The 17007-nt window shown below is 37.0% G+C and overlaps 1 protein-coding gene across 1 annotated transcript in view; it reads right to left on the bottom strand.

Moving 5' to 3' along the window:
• Positions 1 to 1541: 1541 nt before the first annotated feature.
• The window catches only part of SMG1 (SMG1 nonsense mediated mRNA decay associated PI3K related kinase), a 68278-nt gene continuing 52812 nt past the window's right edge, over positions 1542 to 17007 (bottom strand). The window contains exons 45-63 of the mRNA XM_050906307.1: positions 16216 to 16434; positions 15597 to 15787; positions 14799 to 14971; positions 14137 to 14416; positions 13137 to 13409; positions 12767 to 13001; positions 11045 to 11271; positions 9749 to 9899; positions 9469 to 9658; positions 8768 to 9237; positions 7613 to 7750; positions 6575 to 6727; positions 6065 to 6244; positions 5618 to 5845; positions 4952 to 5163; positions 4651 to 4757; positions 3728 to 3907; positions 3472 to 3578; positions 1542 to 2787 (exon numbers count right to left, since the gene is read on the bottom strand). Coding sequence (XP_050762264.1) covers positions 2710 to 2787; positions 3472 to 3578; positions 3728 to 3907; positions 4651 to 4757; positions 4952 to 5163; positions 5618 to 5845; positions 6065 to 6244; positions 6575 to 6727; positions 7613 to 7750; positions 8768 to 9237; positions 9469 to 9658; positions 9749 to 9899; positions 11045 to 11271; positions 12767 to 13001; positions 13137 to 13409; positions 14137 to 14416; positions 14799 to 14971; positions 15597 to 15787; positions 16216 to 16434 — 3792 coding nt within the window. The 3' untranslated portion in view covers positions 1542 to 2709. The remainder of the gene's footprint in view (positions 2788 to 3471; positions 3579 to 3727; positions 3908 to 4650; positions 4758 to 4951; positions 5164 to 5617; positions 5846 to 6064; positions 6245 to 6574; positions 6728 to 7612; positions 7751 to 8767; positions 9238 to 9468; positions 9659 to 9748; positions 9900 to 11044; positions 11272 to 12766; positions 13002 to 13136; positions 13410 to 14136; positions 14417 to 14798; positions 14972 to 15596; positions 15788 to 16215; positions 16435 to 17007) is intronic.

Below are 17007 nucleotides of genomic sequence, written 5' to 3'. Positions count from 1 at the left end.
TACGTGAGCTATCTCCTCAACATTAGTTACGCAAATTTAAGTCTCCATAGAATCCTGCTCTAATTTGGGATTTGTTTTGTATTAGGCACTTTATTCTCCCCCGTAATTTTCACAACCACAAGTAGTTCTGCATACAAGGAAATTATGAATACATATTCTTTTTTTTTTTTAAAACTTTATTAAATTACGCAGTAAGAACCCATCTCCACACAAGTGTTTCATTTCTGGATAGCAGAGGTATAATACATGAGCCACAGGTGAGTGCATTACCCCTCCCTTCCCCCCAGCTTCCAAGAAATAAAACAGCATGTATAATACACTCTTGTTACTACGGTACTCCAAACAGATTGTTCCTAAGGTTATTTTTAACTGGAGAAAAATAGTAAGGACCAACAGCGTCAAGTGTCTTGTTCTGCATATGAATGTTCTTCACTGCAACATTCAAACACCTTCTTTCTCGCAATGCATGGCATGGCAGAGGGGTCAGGAAGCAATGGCAGTGGAATGCATTTGCACAAGTATCATTAGATATAAAGCCTGTGCCTTCCCTAGAGTTAATCAGGCAATCAGAATGCAAAAAAGGCCATGTGTCTGTTGAAAATCCCTACACTTCAAAGTGCATGTCCACGAAAAATTGGCAACAGAGGAGAAAGTGAATTCTAAGACCTACTGAGGAGGCAGAGCAGTTAGCATAGTGCAAATACTGAAAATAATACAAGTTTGTCTATTACTTATGCCTGGTGTTAATTTATGTTATCTGAAAATTACTAGCCAAGCTTTCTACTCAGATGAACTGCTGCAAATCCATTCAATTAAATGAATTTTATGCCAGTAGTTGGCTTGGCTCAAATCCTTTAATACTTAGATTTTGATTGAAAAAAATGCTATATTTAAAAGTGTGTTTTTACTCTGAAAAGTGACTAAAATGGCATAAAGGATCTTCCCACGTCTTTCATTTTTCAGCAACTGTGCGTAATGAATTAACCAAGTTTACAAAAGAGAAACTTTTTATGCATAGCTACACAAATTTATCTGGGTTGGGAACACCAGTGTGCATTTCTGCTTTAGCCATCAGCACCTGTAAGATTCTGTAGTTGTAACTGAATTGTGTTAGGTTTATCTGCTCTAAGAAAAGGAAGTTGCCTTTTCCTAAAGGTGTCTCACTTTAAAAAGGAAGCAAGAAGCCTTTTAGACAACCGGCAGACAAGAAGGACATCGACCTAAGTAAGAAGATGCCATTTTTAGGGAGACTTTTCTGACCATAATCACACTTTGAGTGCAGAATTGATTAAAAAAAACAACAACAAAAAAAAACCTTGGTGGAAGATTGACTATAGATGCATTATTGAACAACCATCTATAGAAGTAATATGGCAAAGGAAAAATACTTTGCAGAAATCTTTACAGATCTAGTTGAACAAAAATTGGAGAGTCCTTCATTTCTTGGATTATATGTATACCCTTGTGAACTGAAGCACTATAATTTACAAGTGTAAACTAAAAGTATTAGGAAAGTGAAGTAAAAAGCATATCACTCTACCTCCACCAGAACATCACTTTATTGTTTATCTGTCATCAACAATGTAAAACTCTACTAGATACTCTATCCTGGTTTTTAAAAAGGTAAAGATTACATTGGATTAGCTACGTCGTACGAAAAACTACAGCAATCACAGTAGAATGAGATTGGAGGGACAATTTGAATTACAAAAAAGTGTACACTGCAAGCAGAGGGAAGTGCACATTAAATCAAATGCCTGTAGGATTCATTACTTTTAAATGCACAGTGACAATTTTGAGAAACTGTACATAATAGAATCACAGAAATGACTTTAAAATAACCAAAATTACATTTTGCATTTGACCATCCAACTCATAAGTCATCATTGATGTTCTATATTTTCAGTGCTTTTGGAAAATTTGTTTACCAAACAAAATTTAAAGTTGTTAATTTGACTAAACTGTGAAGTAGAAGGATTGAAATAAAAAGTATATTGGAAGTACGCCTAACCTACAAGAATAAGCCAAGAGGGGTGTATGCAAGGAGAGGCTGGGAGGGAGGAGAGAAAGGAAAGAGGGAGAAGAGAACAAAGGCTTTTTCTTCTATCTCAGAAGTTCTTCCAATGCAGCGTATATCTGATGTACAGCTCTTTGCTTTCAGTCCATTTCTGAAGTTTACATTTTGTAGCCTTTTTCCGTACTAACTGGTCGACTCAACCAGCACTGTTGCCACGCAACAAGAGTTACAAGAATCTGAATGCATCAAATCTTCCCTTGCTGTGATTTCTTCATGGCCCCATTTTTTCTGTTATTCTTTGAACAGGGTTCGGTGTTTCCTGAATTGTTCACAGGGTCAGGTGGAATTGAGTTCCAAATCACTCTGCGGTTTGTAGCATCCCGATTTCTTTCTGCAGCTAACCCCCAGACACGTTTGCAGTTCTTCCGTAGCAGAAAGACAAACCGTGTTGTTCAAGCGGTGAGCTTTCACCCTTGACCGTGGGGGTTGCAGACCATTGTGTTTAGCGTATCCCTGAGTGCAGCTATCCTGCAGGATTCACTTCCCAGTGCACCGAGATTTCCTAGGTTTCCTCAGATTAAGCCCCAGTATGCATCACCACCGACTGTGGTGCGGCTATGGATGCCTGAGGCCGAGTTGATTCTGGTGGATGTCTGACCTCGCTGAACCAGACTTATCTGCTTTCTCCCTACTCATACCCAGGCAGTCCAACCTTCATACAGCTGAGCCAAGTTATCTAGATTAGTTGCTTCCTTAATCACAAAGTCAACCTATTAAAAAGGTCAAACAAGTAATTAAAAATAAGCTAGATTTTTAAAAGTGTTGAAGTGATCTTAAAATTTACTGTTGAATATCACCTGCAAATACAACGTTTCAGTGAAAAAGTCTATAGTAACTGTAAACTTAATCTTACATAACTTTGTGTAGTCCACATAAGAAATAGGAATTTGTACTGCAGGGGCAAAAGAAGATCACACATCATCTCAGTCATCGCCCCTATCTTGAAAATAGTCACAGCGTTCTCAAATTTACGTGGACATCTGGGCCCCCTGACTCAGTTTCACAGAGACAGGAGCGTGGTTGTGTTATGCTAGTAAACACAGACAAGTTCTGTCCTTTAGACAGCTGTACAGATCTTATGTTCTCCCTGGATACCAACAGCTGTGTAACAAATGTTAGCTTACGGACATACAAAAGGCAATTTTATCCAATTCATGAGTTATATAAATATAGGAAACAAAAGCATTTGATAAAAAAAAAAATGAATGCAGCAATACAAGGCAGCAGCATAGCTTGATTTGCATTGGAATACAAATCACACATCTCAAAAGCAACTCCCCATTCACAACAGGATTTTAGTCTTTAAAGGCATACTTCAGCATACATACACACGTGCTTACTACCAAATATTTAAAGCAAGGACCGGTACTGGAACTTTACTATTTTCAACTCACCTGTTCAGCAACAGACATTCTCCTGTTGGGATCCACATCTCGGCCCTCTAACTTGGCTTTGACCCGCTTCCACACGCTAACTGCATATGAATTCCTTTCCTGCACGGCTAAAGGTGCAAAATAAAATTAATTCAATTTTACATTCATGCACAGAAGCCCACTGAGGTATTTTGGGGTTTTTTGTTGTTGTCAGTGGTGGGTTTTTTGTTGGTTTTTTTTTGGTTTTGTTCTGGGGTTTTTTAAGCCCTGTATTTACCTTTTCCTGTTTTAGGGTCCCTGGCTGTCTTTTTGGGACTACAGGCAACACTTTTGCCAGTTCCTGGGACTGTGCTTGGAGGAGTATCTGCTGATGTGGCAAGATTTTTCTGAATTAGCTTTCTTGCATTCTGCGACATCACCTCTGGCTGAGTTTTCTGCCCTGTATTGCTACGTACAGCTGTAAAGAAAGTTTAAAAGCGCTTAAAGTATTCAAAATAATATATTACAGATGCAAGAAAAAGCACAATTAAATGTGTATCAAATGCAGCTATCAATCCTTCAGTACAAATGCATTTTAAACTCTGCACCAGTTCTCTCTCCAATCTTTCAATTTTTTTTTCTTTCTTTCACTTCATAAACAAGAGGGTTTTTTCCATTACAAAACATTTATTTACATTAAGCAAATTTTTATGGGCTCTCTTAACCTCTAATTCTATCATTTTGTATGGCAGTTATAAAATGCAATTCTTGTTCTTGATAGAAGTCAGGAAGCTGCGCTTAGTCCAAATATTGACAATGGAATAATCCTTTAAATAGAAAGAAATCCATGCTCATGAGAAAATTTATTCATGTTTTTAACTGTAATGAAAATTTTGCAAACATGAATTTTGCAGGGTTTCAGGATTAATTCCAAAGCCACCATAAATTTTAATACTAAATTCAACAGAAATTACAGTTCAGTTGATATATGTTGACAATGGATTCCATGTATTCTGGGCTTTGTGGAGTGAATCCAGATCTCGAAGGCTATTCAAAGGCTATGATCAAGTGGTCATTCAGTATTGTATGCTGAATGACTTGAATTTTATAGGCTTTTATAATCTTAGAGAGATTGTCTGTATTTCAAAATTTAATAAAAGTTACAATCCTCTCTAATATCAATTCCTGATGTTTTAATGTTTGTACTTTTTCAAGTATTACCTGCAGCAAAGGTTGGCTGATATGTGGCAGCTGACGTTGGGCTTGAGCATTCATTTGATGTATCCGTGACTAAAGGTGATGCAAAACCCACTAGATTATTGTAGACGCTAGGAAACATAATGGAGTCGATAAACATTCATGCAACTACTTGACTTACTGAAAACTCGAAAGTTAAGTCAAATTTTGCAAAAAGATTTCTGCATTCTAAGACAACCACCAAGTAGGCACCCCATGCTGTGTTTCTGCTATATACAAGCAGATAAGCAAAATGCCTTCACCCGAGAGAAGGTCACTTTCTTACCTTTGGCTCTGTGTTTTTAGTTCTTTCAAGGTGGGAGTTATTTCCTGTAGCATTTCAACATGTTCCTGACTGCGGACTTGACCCATAACCTGAACTAACGTAAACAAAACTGTCTGAATATTATCTTGCCACGATTTATATTCGCCCAAGAACTGCCTAACACTGTTCTCATAGGGAACATCTTCACCATCTGCCAAAGCCGCTTCTTCATCCTGTAACAAAAGATGTGCAAAAAGGTTAACTATTTGCTATAGCTTTGCTAAGAGAACAAAGTTGAGCATTTCTTAGCCTTTTCAGCCCCTCAGTTTGTCATTTGACTACAAATAACCATAATTTTCAGTAGTTACATTTCAAGAAAATAAATTTGAAAAAGATCAAATGTTTTACTGATTAAAAACCAAGAGGATTTGTAAACACAAAGAAAATGTTTCAACTGCCAAATGAGAGAAAAGGTTTAATTCAACCACAGCCTGATTAGCCTAACTCTAGAAATAAAGCTTTATGAATTCTTAGAGATGAAATGAATTTTATGTCTTGAACTCCATACGCATGAACACATTTCACTGTTTCTAGATACTTTAAAAAGCACATAGTTACAAGTGTTATTTTTCTTAAACTATACTGACATGGGTTTGAGGAATAAATTTAATGAAGTTTTAGACATACCTTTGCCATAGCTTTCAGTAGATGTTTGACATCTCCAAGTTGTCTGTTATGACCCGTGAGCACAGTTTTAATACTATCCACCAGATTCTGAATTGTTTCACAAACTGTTTCTATTTGCTGTTCTCTTTCTGTTTGTACTGTTCTCTGTGTAGATATTTCCTGGGTCAACTGCTTGTGAGCTGAGTGAAGCCATTCAGAGCTGCCAATAGGATGTTCGAGACCAGTGCCCTAAAAATAACAAACATTTTTGTATCTGTATCCAGAGATAAAATTCAATTACTGTGTAGATGCCACTGCCAAGTGTTTAGCAGCTGATGGAATAAACTCTGTAATCTACAACCCATTAGAAGGTATACACAACATTAATTTAGAATGAAAGACAAAATTGAGAACTCATGATTACAGCGATTCTGTAACGTTACATATTTTGCTTTGACCTTTACTTACCACTCTCTGAAGTAGGCGAAGCTCCAGTTCAGAGACTGAACTGTTGAACTGCGACGCAAATGAGCACATTTGTTGACAGCGTTTGAGAAGTTCAAATAATGCAGCATCAAGATTTAAGGCTTCTGCTGTTCTAGTACGTAAACTTTCAAAATGAATGATATTACTGCAGAGGAAAGTGACCTGAAAAATCAGCAAGAGTGAGAAAAATTATTCCAATTGAACTATTATAGAAACTGCATTTGTTCCATGTCCTCAGAAGGGAGAATTTTAAATACAGCAGTAAAGCCGCTCTGTTACAGTAGCGGTATCATTTCAGGGTCATCCAACTCGGCAGCAATTCTCCCAGAGATTATTCATATTGCTTTTAAAGTGGGATTCCCAGAAGTATTTGGTTATCTATGTTTGCTCTTTAGATGCTGAGGAGGAAAATATCTTCTACATAAATCTTAAGTAGGAAATAAAGAGTGAACACGCTTATCAAGTCAATAGTACTATACTTATGTATAGTACCTGACTTGCTCTTTGACTTTCTTTCAGTACAAGGTTTCTTCTTTCAGCAATAGTGGCATCAAAATCTTGCAAGACTGGTGCCAGTGCAGGATTAGCACCTCCTGCCCATTTTAAACGCTGCTCAATACTTGCTTCAAGTGCTGCTAGTTTCTCCTGCATTGGGGAAGAAAAAAAAAACCAACATAGATACAGATAGTCCACACTGATAAATATGATCTTAAGCCTAGCTTTAAAAAAAATTACACATATATAACATATGCAGACACATTCTTATACCCATATATAGAAAAGAACGTGGTATTCATGATTGACAAATGTTAGCTTATGCTGTTTAAAGGTTTATTTTCAGCACACATCACAACTGGATTTGATTGTTATGGAAATAAAGTTACCTGTCTAGATTTTAACCCACTAGAAAAAAAAAATACAAAAGCAAGTTAATCATATTTCTAGACTAAAAATTATATAAGATGATCATAGGAGCCCTGAATTATTTTCCAAATAATCTTCAAAAAATGATTACAAACCACTACCTTCACAACTAAAAAGGAAATTAAAATTCAAGAAGCTAAGCAGTATTTATTTTAAACAATTAAGCATTCTATATTACCGATACCCACAAGTCTAAAAAGCTGAGCCAAGCCACAGCACACAGGAACCTTAACACACAGAAAAATTGATTTGCCCAGATCTACAAAGGAAGCTTCTGACACTTCGCTAGTAAAATGATAGTAAGGATGATCAAAGTCAGACAAACTTAAAGAACAGGAGCATGATCAGCGTTCAGAAGGAAAGGTACTTTCACATATTCATATTTTCACTCGTGAAACAGATTTACTGATAGTCCAGAGAGAATATTTCGTATGAGACAGCAAACAATGTAACAGTATACATCAGACTGAAAGAGATCAATGAAAATACCACTAAATTTGTGCTTCAATAGCAAGAGAGATAACATAATCTGGAGGTGGCAGATAATTTTGTGTTAGAGTCACATTCCAATATGCTGCTGAACAAACCTCCCAAAAATAGTAGTACCTGGACTGTTGCAATTGAAGCTTCAATCTGACTGAGCGTGTGAAGTTTCTTTTTCATGCTGGCTAAAATTGCAGAACGAGGTGGAGGAGTAACAGAAATAGCTTGTGGGCGACTGATGAGGAGATCTTCATGCTGCCACTTTAAGAAAATAATGGGAACACTTGATTATCAGTATTGCTCAGCACAAAATACTTTGCTTCACAAACAGCGCTTCTAGTATTCTGGTACACTTTATAAGTAAAGGCATTTTAAAAGCACTAGGTGTCAGACAATACCGGCACGCTTAAAAATTCTAAATCATTAGAGAGTGTTAAATTATATAAGTAGTTGTAAACTATGTTTTGCTGGCTTGGATATTTATACCATTAATCAGTCATTGACTTACTAGAAGTGATTTACACACATTTCCTTGATCTAAAGGAAAATCCATTAATATTCAGAAACAATTCACTTGTGATGCATTAAAACCAAGACAATTTTGCTTACCAGTCTATGAAATGGTTTATTAACTGACATGGAGAAAGCCTTTACCCTTAACCTACAAATCACTACAAAAAGAAGATCAATGACACTACAATACAGTGGATACCAGCATACAGTTCAAGGTACACAATGGCATTTATCTAAAGCCTCAGAAGAACATTTTCAGGATTGATACTGCTGCTATTTATATTTTTTCATGAGGCAAACAGTGGAGCATTAAAACTTCGCAGGAAGGGTACAAGACAACATTCAGCAATGCATACCCTCTGTTTTAAGCAATCTCCTCCCTTAAAGTCATAGTCTGTTTGAAAAAAAAAAAGTGGGGGAGAATGGGACAACATTGCTAGTAAGAAAGCCAGTGAATGCTTCTTTTCTAATAAATTACTTAATGGTTATTGGAAAAAAATTACATGTATTGACTCGAGAAAGAATTTACACATTGACACATTTGCATCTTATAAAGCAGCCAGTCTTCAAAAGAAGCTAGCTGTAACACTTTTTTTCCTTATACGTTTACAGAATAATTTAAAACCAAAATACTTTATCAAGTCCGTTAATACTCTAAAGCTCATTCAACAAAATACAAAGTTCTTGTTGTGCTCAGACACAGTAACTGAAGCTCACTTTCCACAGACACAATTTGGAGAGAAATAACATGCGTTGTGGTCTTACCTGGAACATGGCAATATGCAGCTGTACTCTCTGAAGACTGGTCTTGCAAGATGAAATACTGGTTTCAAGTCTGCGCACTAGATCATGTTTCTTCCATGCTGTATCGTATGAACTAGCTAATACTGTTGCCCTGTTCATGACCAACTGCGAGAACTTGCCAATTTGGATATTGTGCTCCACAGCTTTCTTGCACAGGTCATCCACAGAAACTTTGCTTTCTGCTCCAAAGTCTTTAGCCTCTACCTGAGCAATGATATCGACACCCAAAGCGCTGATGAAACTGCACAAAGTAAGTCCCAAAGCTTGATTTGGAAGGCCAATTAAAAGCTGTCTCACAAAGTCAGCTGTAAAAGCCTTGATTGGTTTGGCCATTTGGTCTTCACTAAAACAAGAGTTTCTGTAAAGGGCTTTCACATTGACAATTGGAACAGGTCCATTTACTGCATTCTGGTCTTCAAGTGAACTGATTCCTTTTAAAGGAAAGAAATAGTATTTTTGTTATAAACAAAACATTTGACGCATCTAGAAAAATATTATCTGACAAACACAGCAAGATTACAGGAATTAATTTTTAATTTCTGCATACTTGCCATATATGAAAGGTAAGTTACAGTAAAAGTGACCATTTTACATTCTTCTCAAAAGGACATGGGATGAGAAGTGGACAAAGCAATACTGAATATTTGATAACATTTATTTACCTGACAATGTTTTAGAAAAGGTACCACAGAGCCTGAAAAATTCTTTAATTGTTTGCAGTCTCTTGAGAAAGAAAATTTCCTCTAGAACTTGCCGATTATTGTCATCATCAAAGAAGTTAACTTGGGTGCTGCGGGCTTCCCTAATTATGTCAATCTTACGCCAAGCAACAGGTATTTCCATCTTGTTTAGCTGAGCAATGTAAAGGAAAAATTAGGGTTTTTTTAATAAAACTTTCATATTCCTGACTCAAAGAGTACTCCAAAAAGAACAAATCCATACCTTTTCAATCAATAAACCAAATGCAGTTTCCACTTGAGCAAACATTCCATCAAAGGCTACCAAAAGCATCTGACCAGCTGACATTTTGGGAGTTTCATCAACCGAACCATTTCTTGGCTGAATCAGTTCACCATACTGAGCATGAAGTACTCTTAAAAAAAAAAAAGAAAAATGTATATGTTTTTGCTTAGTCTACAAGAAATAAATAGGACTTTCTTAAACTGATTGATCCCACAGCTAGAGCAGATTAGAATGAAGCTGCATTTGAACGATGTGAAATTTTTGCAGGCTCTTCCTACACACCCCACCCCCCCCACCCCCCCCTTAACTTAAATACATGTAGAGGATACAGACAGTACTTCCTATGAGCATGGTAAAGAAGTTATGAATAGTAAGTGATGTAAGTATCACCTTTCCTTCCTTGAAAACCAAGTACTGGTTTTATAACATACACATATATAACTGACTGAATGGAGTATGGGGTAAAAAGGTGGAGGATGAGGTCTCGGGTTATGGCAGAGATGGTTTAACAGCTTGCTGCTCCTGACAGGGTGGTCTTATAGTCTCTCTCCCTTATATCACTTTTGACCCTCAACTAACAGGCTGAGCAGGCTTGCCAATGGGTAAACCAGGAAGAAAATTAACCTAAGAGAAAAAAAGTAAATTGTTTTCAACTGGTATAGCAGCCTTCAGTGCACCACTGATGGAGCCACCATAACTGGCTCAAGGGAAGCAGCAAGATCACTTCTACTTGGCAGGAAGCTTTTGAATTGGCTCAGTTGTCTACCAAGCACTTCCCCAGAAACGTACTGTCCCACGTTACAAGATGCACAAGTCTTTTTGTTTGGTTGGGGTTTTGTTTGTTTTTTTAATCAAGTCACTGATTCATTATGCAAAAGCTGCTCATCAAACCTCCTGATGAGAGGAGTGTCATGGTTACAAGCTCGCTCTTTCACAGGTTTCTCCCACAAACTAATGGACCAGTTCCTATTTTTAGCATCCCTTAACTTCAAACATAAAGTCACAACTACATCTTTTGGAAAAAGTTGACTACCAAAAGTCAACTTTAAGCAGGCGTAAATGTAAATTGCCATAGCTCTGTATTTCTATGTATTCATGTGGATAAATGCATAAATGCACAGAGAGGAAACGTGTGCACTTTAGACACTGCACTCTGCTTAAGGGTATTCTTGGACAAGAAAAGCCTGTATGTCAAACAAATAATAAAATTTAGACAAACTAATGTTCTGCAGTCTTCATTCTCTCATATGTAAACTAAAAAAAAAAGTGATTTACCTTGCAACATCAATGTAATGAGTATGTGTTTCTTCCTCAAGTCCCATAGCAGCATTTCGTAAGTAGGCTTGAAGAGATTCAACCAATGTTTGCAAAGGGACTCCATCAGTTGTTTGTTCAATAAGATTATCTAATTCATGGAGCATACTTTCTAAAGTATACTCTCCTTTCATTAAGCACCTAAGCGCTTCAGGAAAAATGATCTGTCGGAAGTTTGAGTTCAATTCCTGTTGGAAAGTATGAAAACATAAGAAATTTTCCCCTCTCAAAAAGTATCATATGCAACATCTTTCTCATTTTAGTATTACACCACCCTGCAGCAGACATTATGTAAAAGATAACAGGATGGTGGTCAGCCAAGGGTCAAAATCTACTCTTTTTCTTTTTAAATTTGAAGAAATCAGGAATACATTAAACCCTGTACAAACCCAAAGGTTTGACATTTGCACAATATAGCAACAACTACCTCAATAGCATCAGCAGCAATACCTTACAGCAATCCTCAGCAGAGGATTAGTGGTACAGAGATCACACTTTGCAAATCAATTTCGTCAAATTATGTAGCTTTTCTTTTCCATTACATAACTATGAGTGAGTTAAATTATTTACTGAATTTATGATTTGCTAAACTGATTGGACTAGGCAAAGGAAAAGAATCAAAAACTTGCCAGGTAGTGATTATTTTGCTAGAGTCCTACTCATGCCACAGAAATCAATGCAGGTAAGAAAAACAGTACCTTAAGTGGCATAAAGCAATTCTCCCCAAGCAGAATGCATCAGAGGGCTAAAGGCAGCTACAGAAAGAACCAACCAATGCACTCTGTCTCCAAAATGAGACAAGACACACCAAAAAGATTAGTTATCTTGACTGCTCAGTGAGCTACGCATCTTACCTAAGAGCTCACAGGGAGGACAACAATGTGTGGGTGAAAGATCTCAGCTGCAATGCAATGAAATTGCATGCATGTTTCTGAAAAATTTCTGCAATGTTAATACTTTGAAGAGCGAAGAAACAAAGTGATGAAAATCTCAAGGCGCTTATGCAGGTTGGTAGGAGAATATTTTTCAAATACAATACAGTGGAACCAAAAGCCTCAAAAAGCTATTTACACCAGCCACAGTTTATAAACCACCTGAGTCTTAAGCGGATATTTTACTCAAGCCACCACTAATGTTTTTTGTTTGTTTTATTGAAATGGAAATATTTCTAAACCACAAAATTATAAATGCATTTTTCTCCTTCCCAGTCTTGGAGATAGGGGCCTGTGGCCAGAATTTGTTTCAAACTACTTGTTTCAGGTGAAAATAAGTAAGGCTTAGGAGGAGCAGAAAACAGAAAGAGCACATATTAAACAGTTTGGGTTGTTCTGGGCTGCCAGCAACAGAATAAAAGAATGAAAGCAAGACATGAAGCTGGTGTGTCTATAAATCTGATACTAACTTCTTTCTCATGGTTATTTACTTGACAGCAGTTTCTTACAATTTGTCATGTATAGACAAACTGGTTTCTTTCAACCAATAAAAATGTAAATGGCAGTAGCAAATGCCTGCTCAGCTCAGCCAAATACAGCAATCAAGACTAAGGTCCAATAAAAAAAAATCTCAGCAGCATCATAAACAAACATTTAGCTGTTTAAGGAAGAAGCTGTTAAGAATGGCTTAGCTGAAGCCTTAGAAGGGTGGGGATGAGGAAAGAAAAAGTAACATAAAAGTAAGTATCACCTGAAGTGAGATATATACTCCATTCGCTAAGTGAACAGCTTCTGATGCTTCAGTTGGGTTAGGAATATCTAAGTCCTGGGGCACAAGATGACACTGCTTCAGCAACTGCACAAGGCACGTAACATTCCCACTCATGCTGCAAAGCTCCTCCAAGAACCAGGCTCCATCTCTTGAAGTCAAATCAACCAGTTGCTCTCCAGCACTAGATGCTGCACCTTCCATCATCAGATTTCGCCTAGATGAATTATGACTCTTAGTTAGACAACCTGCCTGCTATTGCATTCTCCACATAATTATGTCACTTGAATATTCCTTTTATGTGGTCTCAAACATGAACGCGTACAAAAAAATTTCACAAGAGGCAACTCACCTGGTCAGCGTACAAAGAGCAGAGATGATAACGCTCGCTAAGCTCAGTGAGCCCTCCTCTCCATTTTCATGAAGGAAGACTTTTATGCAACGTTCAATTTCTTTCAGCTGCTCTTCACAAACAGGTACAGTAACTGCCTCCTGTTTCAAACGCTCCACCTGCCTGATAAGTCTGTTATTTATATCTGCTGCATAGCGCTGGAGAGTCATTTCTGTAGCAGTTATGAACTGACACATACTTGGAGGTGGTTGAGGAGCATATTGCATTTCATACCTGTAAAGCAAAAGCACAATGACAAAATTCTCCCTTCTCAAGTGCTAGCAAATTGCCTTCTGCTCTGTGGGTAGGAAAAATACTCTGCATTTGAATAGTTCCCACATCACCTACTCCATATCAACTCTAAATACCACAGCAATTAATGGCTACCCTAATGACACTTTCATAGAAAGTCCTAGAATGCACCATATTTCATACCTATTTGCAAGGACAGAAGACAATCAGTAGTTCTTGAGGCAAAGAATAAATGGAAGATAAGAAATAGGCAGGAAACAGGTTTCAGTGTAAACGCTTGAATAGAATCTAGATCTTGTAAACCAAGCAGTAATAATGCTGAAATGGCCTGACTTTAGAAGAAAAAAAAAAATTGTTTGAAAATCTGCTTTAATAAAAAACCTTTAGTTGACTTAAGTGATTTTTAGATACTAGAAGTTTCTAAAACTTCTAAATATCACTCTAAAGCCACAAACATGGTTCTTCATTTGTTCATTACAGGGCAACATTACTTGGTTTTCTTTTTGCAGTACAGAGATTAAAATCTGGAACAGTATTTTTAAAGCAGTTTTTCATCTTTTCTCCAAAATTCTGGAATTACAACTTAATTTTGTCTTGCTTTATAGTTAGATTGGTCCTCACAAGAGTATTCATTTTAATTAGAAAATTAAAAACCTGAAGTAGCTTGAAAATTAAGTTCTTCAAACAATCCACTATTCTGTCAACTTACTTCCTAAAGATATCCTGACAACGCTCTATTGTCATGTTACAGATGAGTTCTTCCATCCAGGTTTTCCACTGCTCTATTCGGTGCTTCTGAAACACAGCTTTTGGATACTGAAGAGCTACTGTTGCATAGTTGTGCAATTGTTCAAGACAACCACGTAACACGGATCTTCTCTGCTGGAGAAGAGCACCAACTTCTCCTTCCAGTTGTTCACACTGACTGATTAGATGTGCCTGGCCTGCATTTTGCAGAAACGCTGTTGCTGGTACATAACTTGGAGGACCTTTTAAGAAAGATGGTTAAAAATTAAGACGCATCTCTGAAGCACACATTTTATAGCATACAAATACTGAGCATTAACATCTTTTCAAAAAATATTCTTTTACTTGTGATAAAGAAGGCATGGAGAACTCATATAGAGAATTTTGACAACAAGGTAAGAGAATAATCTCATTCCCAGCTAGGGGTAAGAGACAAGTTCCTTCAGACAGCTTGGCACAGAAACCTTGAAGTGCTCTAAATCACCCTTTGAAGAACCCCTTTTCTCTTCATTTATTATATACAGGTCCTTGTCTTTAAGTTACAGGATACTCATAATGTCTCCTGATATTAAACTCTAGTTATTTTCAAACCATTAAAAAAGCCCCACAAATACTATTTTATACCTAGGTCCATTTGCGTGCTAATTTCTTGAAGAAGACTTGCAAGTTGCGTTGCCTCTAAATTACTGAAAGCAGTTTGGTAATGTGTTATCCACTGCTCAAACTCAGTCAGCTTCACCTGGATTGCTTCCTGGACAGCTCTTTGTTGAGACTGCAACTGTGTGTGCTCAGAATACCTGAATTATTGAAGCCACAGAATCAAGTAAGTACTACAAGAAAAAAAAATACTTAACTATATTGAATACAAAACCATATTGAACAATACAACTACCTTGTTGACCAGAAAATGAACATATTCTCACCAATTACATAAAACTTTAACAATGTTGTGTTAATAATTAATTCTGTTTTCCTACAAAATAATGAATGCATGTGCATATTCACGCAATTCTGAAATCCTTGATCATTTTCAAATAAACTTGAAAAATAAGTTAAAGAATTACAAACTTAGATGAAAAGATTTTTGTGCTATTTATCAATAGCTGCATTATGTGGATTAATTTGATGGGATGCCACATTCAGCACATTGTCTCTTGCCTTGAGGATCAAGTGTGGAACATGGACTAGCACAGGTTATATTGATGGAGTATGAGGCGTAGGACATAAATAAGATTATTCAGTAGGAAAATGGTTTCAATAGTTCTGTACAAGGCGTGACTTGCTTACTGTAAGAATAGCTTTTGCCCAGCTATTAATCTCCCTCGTATATACATTTCTCACATTTAACTTTTAAGTACATTACTAAACCACGAACTGTATTGAACTGTGAGATTCCCGACAGAATTCCTGGCTCCTCTGTACCTGTGCTGCAGCGTGTGGGAGGGATGATCCACTCCTTCTGCACCTTCCAGAAATTCTATCTCCTCCAGTAGTTTTCCTTGCAACTTTTCTACATCTGTCAACTGCTCTTGCAGGTTCAGATACTCTTCTAAACTACTGTCCAATTTTGGCAGCACAGCAAGCATTTCATCTCTGTTCTTAAACCAGTTAACCTATAACCAAGACACAGACGTTACAGAACTGGACTTAATTCAAACAGGTAAGAGAAAGAAATATATGGCAGCACTTAACCTTTCAACTATGTTGTTCATCTAGGACTACCTCCAGTGCTACAAGTGCTAAAGCTTAACGGACGTTCTTTATTTAGACTGTTCTCTAAACCTCTATTTTTATTCCTCTAGCCCAGATTCAGGCAAAACATTAAAACATGTTTTAGAATTAAGCACACAGAAAATGAAAACTAAATACTTGCAAGTTCCATATAAGCACTTCCCTCAATACAAGCTCAATTTAGCTCAATAAAATTTGTGAACTATTTCTAATAAATGACCACCTCTTCCACCACCCTCAAAATGCAAATAAAGTGAAAGCATAGGGTCTACTTTGGTTATAACATAGAAAGCTATTGTAGTAAACTCACCTTTATCTCAGCCACTCTTGAAGAAAAGAGACTACGTGTAATATCTCTTTCCATTTCTCTTTTGCTTTGCTTGTTTTCAGCCTGCTGGCCACCACCACCATAGACAGCTCCAGCAAATCCTGCTTCGCCTCCTGCTGTCCAGTCCACCAGAGGATCATAAACAAAAGCTTCAAGCAACGTAAGCAAAGTCTCTCTCCCACGCCGCATAATATGAAGGACCTGCATCATATTTTAAACAGACTCATTCTGATCTTGCATTATCTTTGTAGAACAGCGGAATTTTAAATGCAAAATACTGTACTTGAATAGGTACAGAAATCCGTAACATGCCTAACCACTACAAATACAGGAAGAACACCACAGTATGTACAAATGCAGCTAGCCTGTCGTAACATCACTAAAAGTAAAGACTGCATTCTAGCCTTCCACACAAACTCTATACTCCAGCAACAGACAACTGAGGAAGAAAACTCTCCTTTGTTCAGAGCATGTTTGTTTTTAAAAACATATCTGTCACGTTTATAAAGGACGAGTCCTGAAGAAAGAGGGTAAGCAAAACTTCACAAAAAAGCTTCAGGAAAAACATAACATTTTACATCTAGAGCTACAAGTCTCCCTTCCCCTCTGAACTGTAGTTGTACCACTACTTGCATATGTATTTATCCGACATTCTCATATTTCGTAAATACATACTATTGGATGTATCTAAAATAAGTCTAATTAAAATCACAGCAGAAAAGGTGAAGGCATTGTAACTCAACAGCAGAATGTTTAATAGAAAAGTTCTAAGAT

The sequence above is a fragment of the Gymnogyps californianus genome, chromosome 15, assembly GCF_018139145.2.
Source record: "Gymnogyps californianus isolate 813 chromosome 15, ASM1813914v2, whole genome shotgun sequence".
In the NCBI taxonomy this organism is placed as follows: domain Eukaryota; kingdom Metazoa; phylum Chordata; class Aves; order Accipitriformes; family Cathartidae; genus Gymnogyps; species Gymnogyps californianus.
This window is presented reverse-complemented; position numbering and strand designations above follow the sequence as displayed.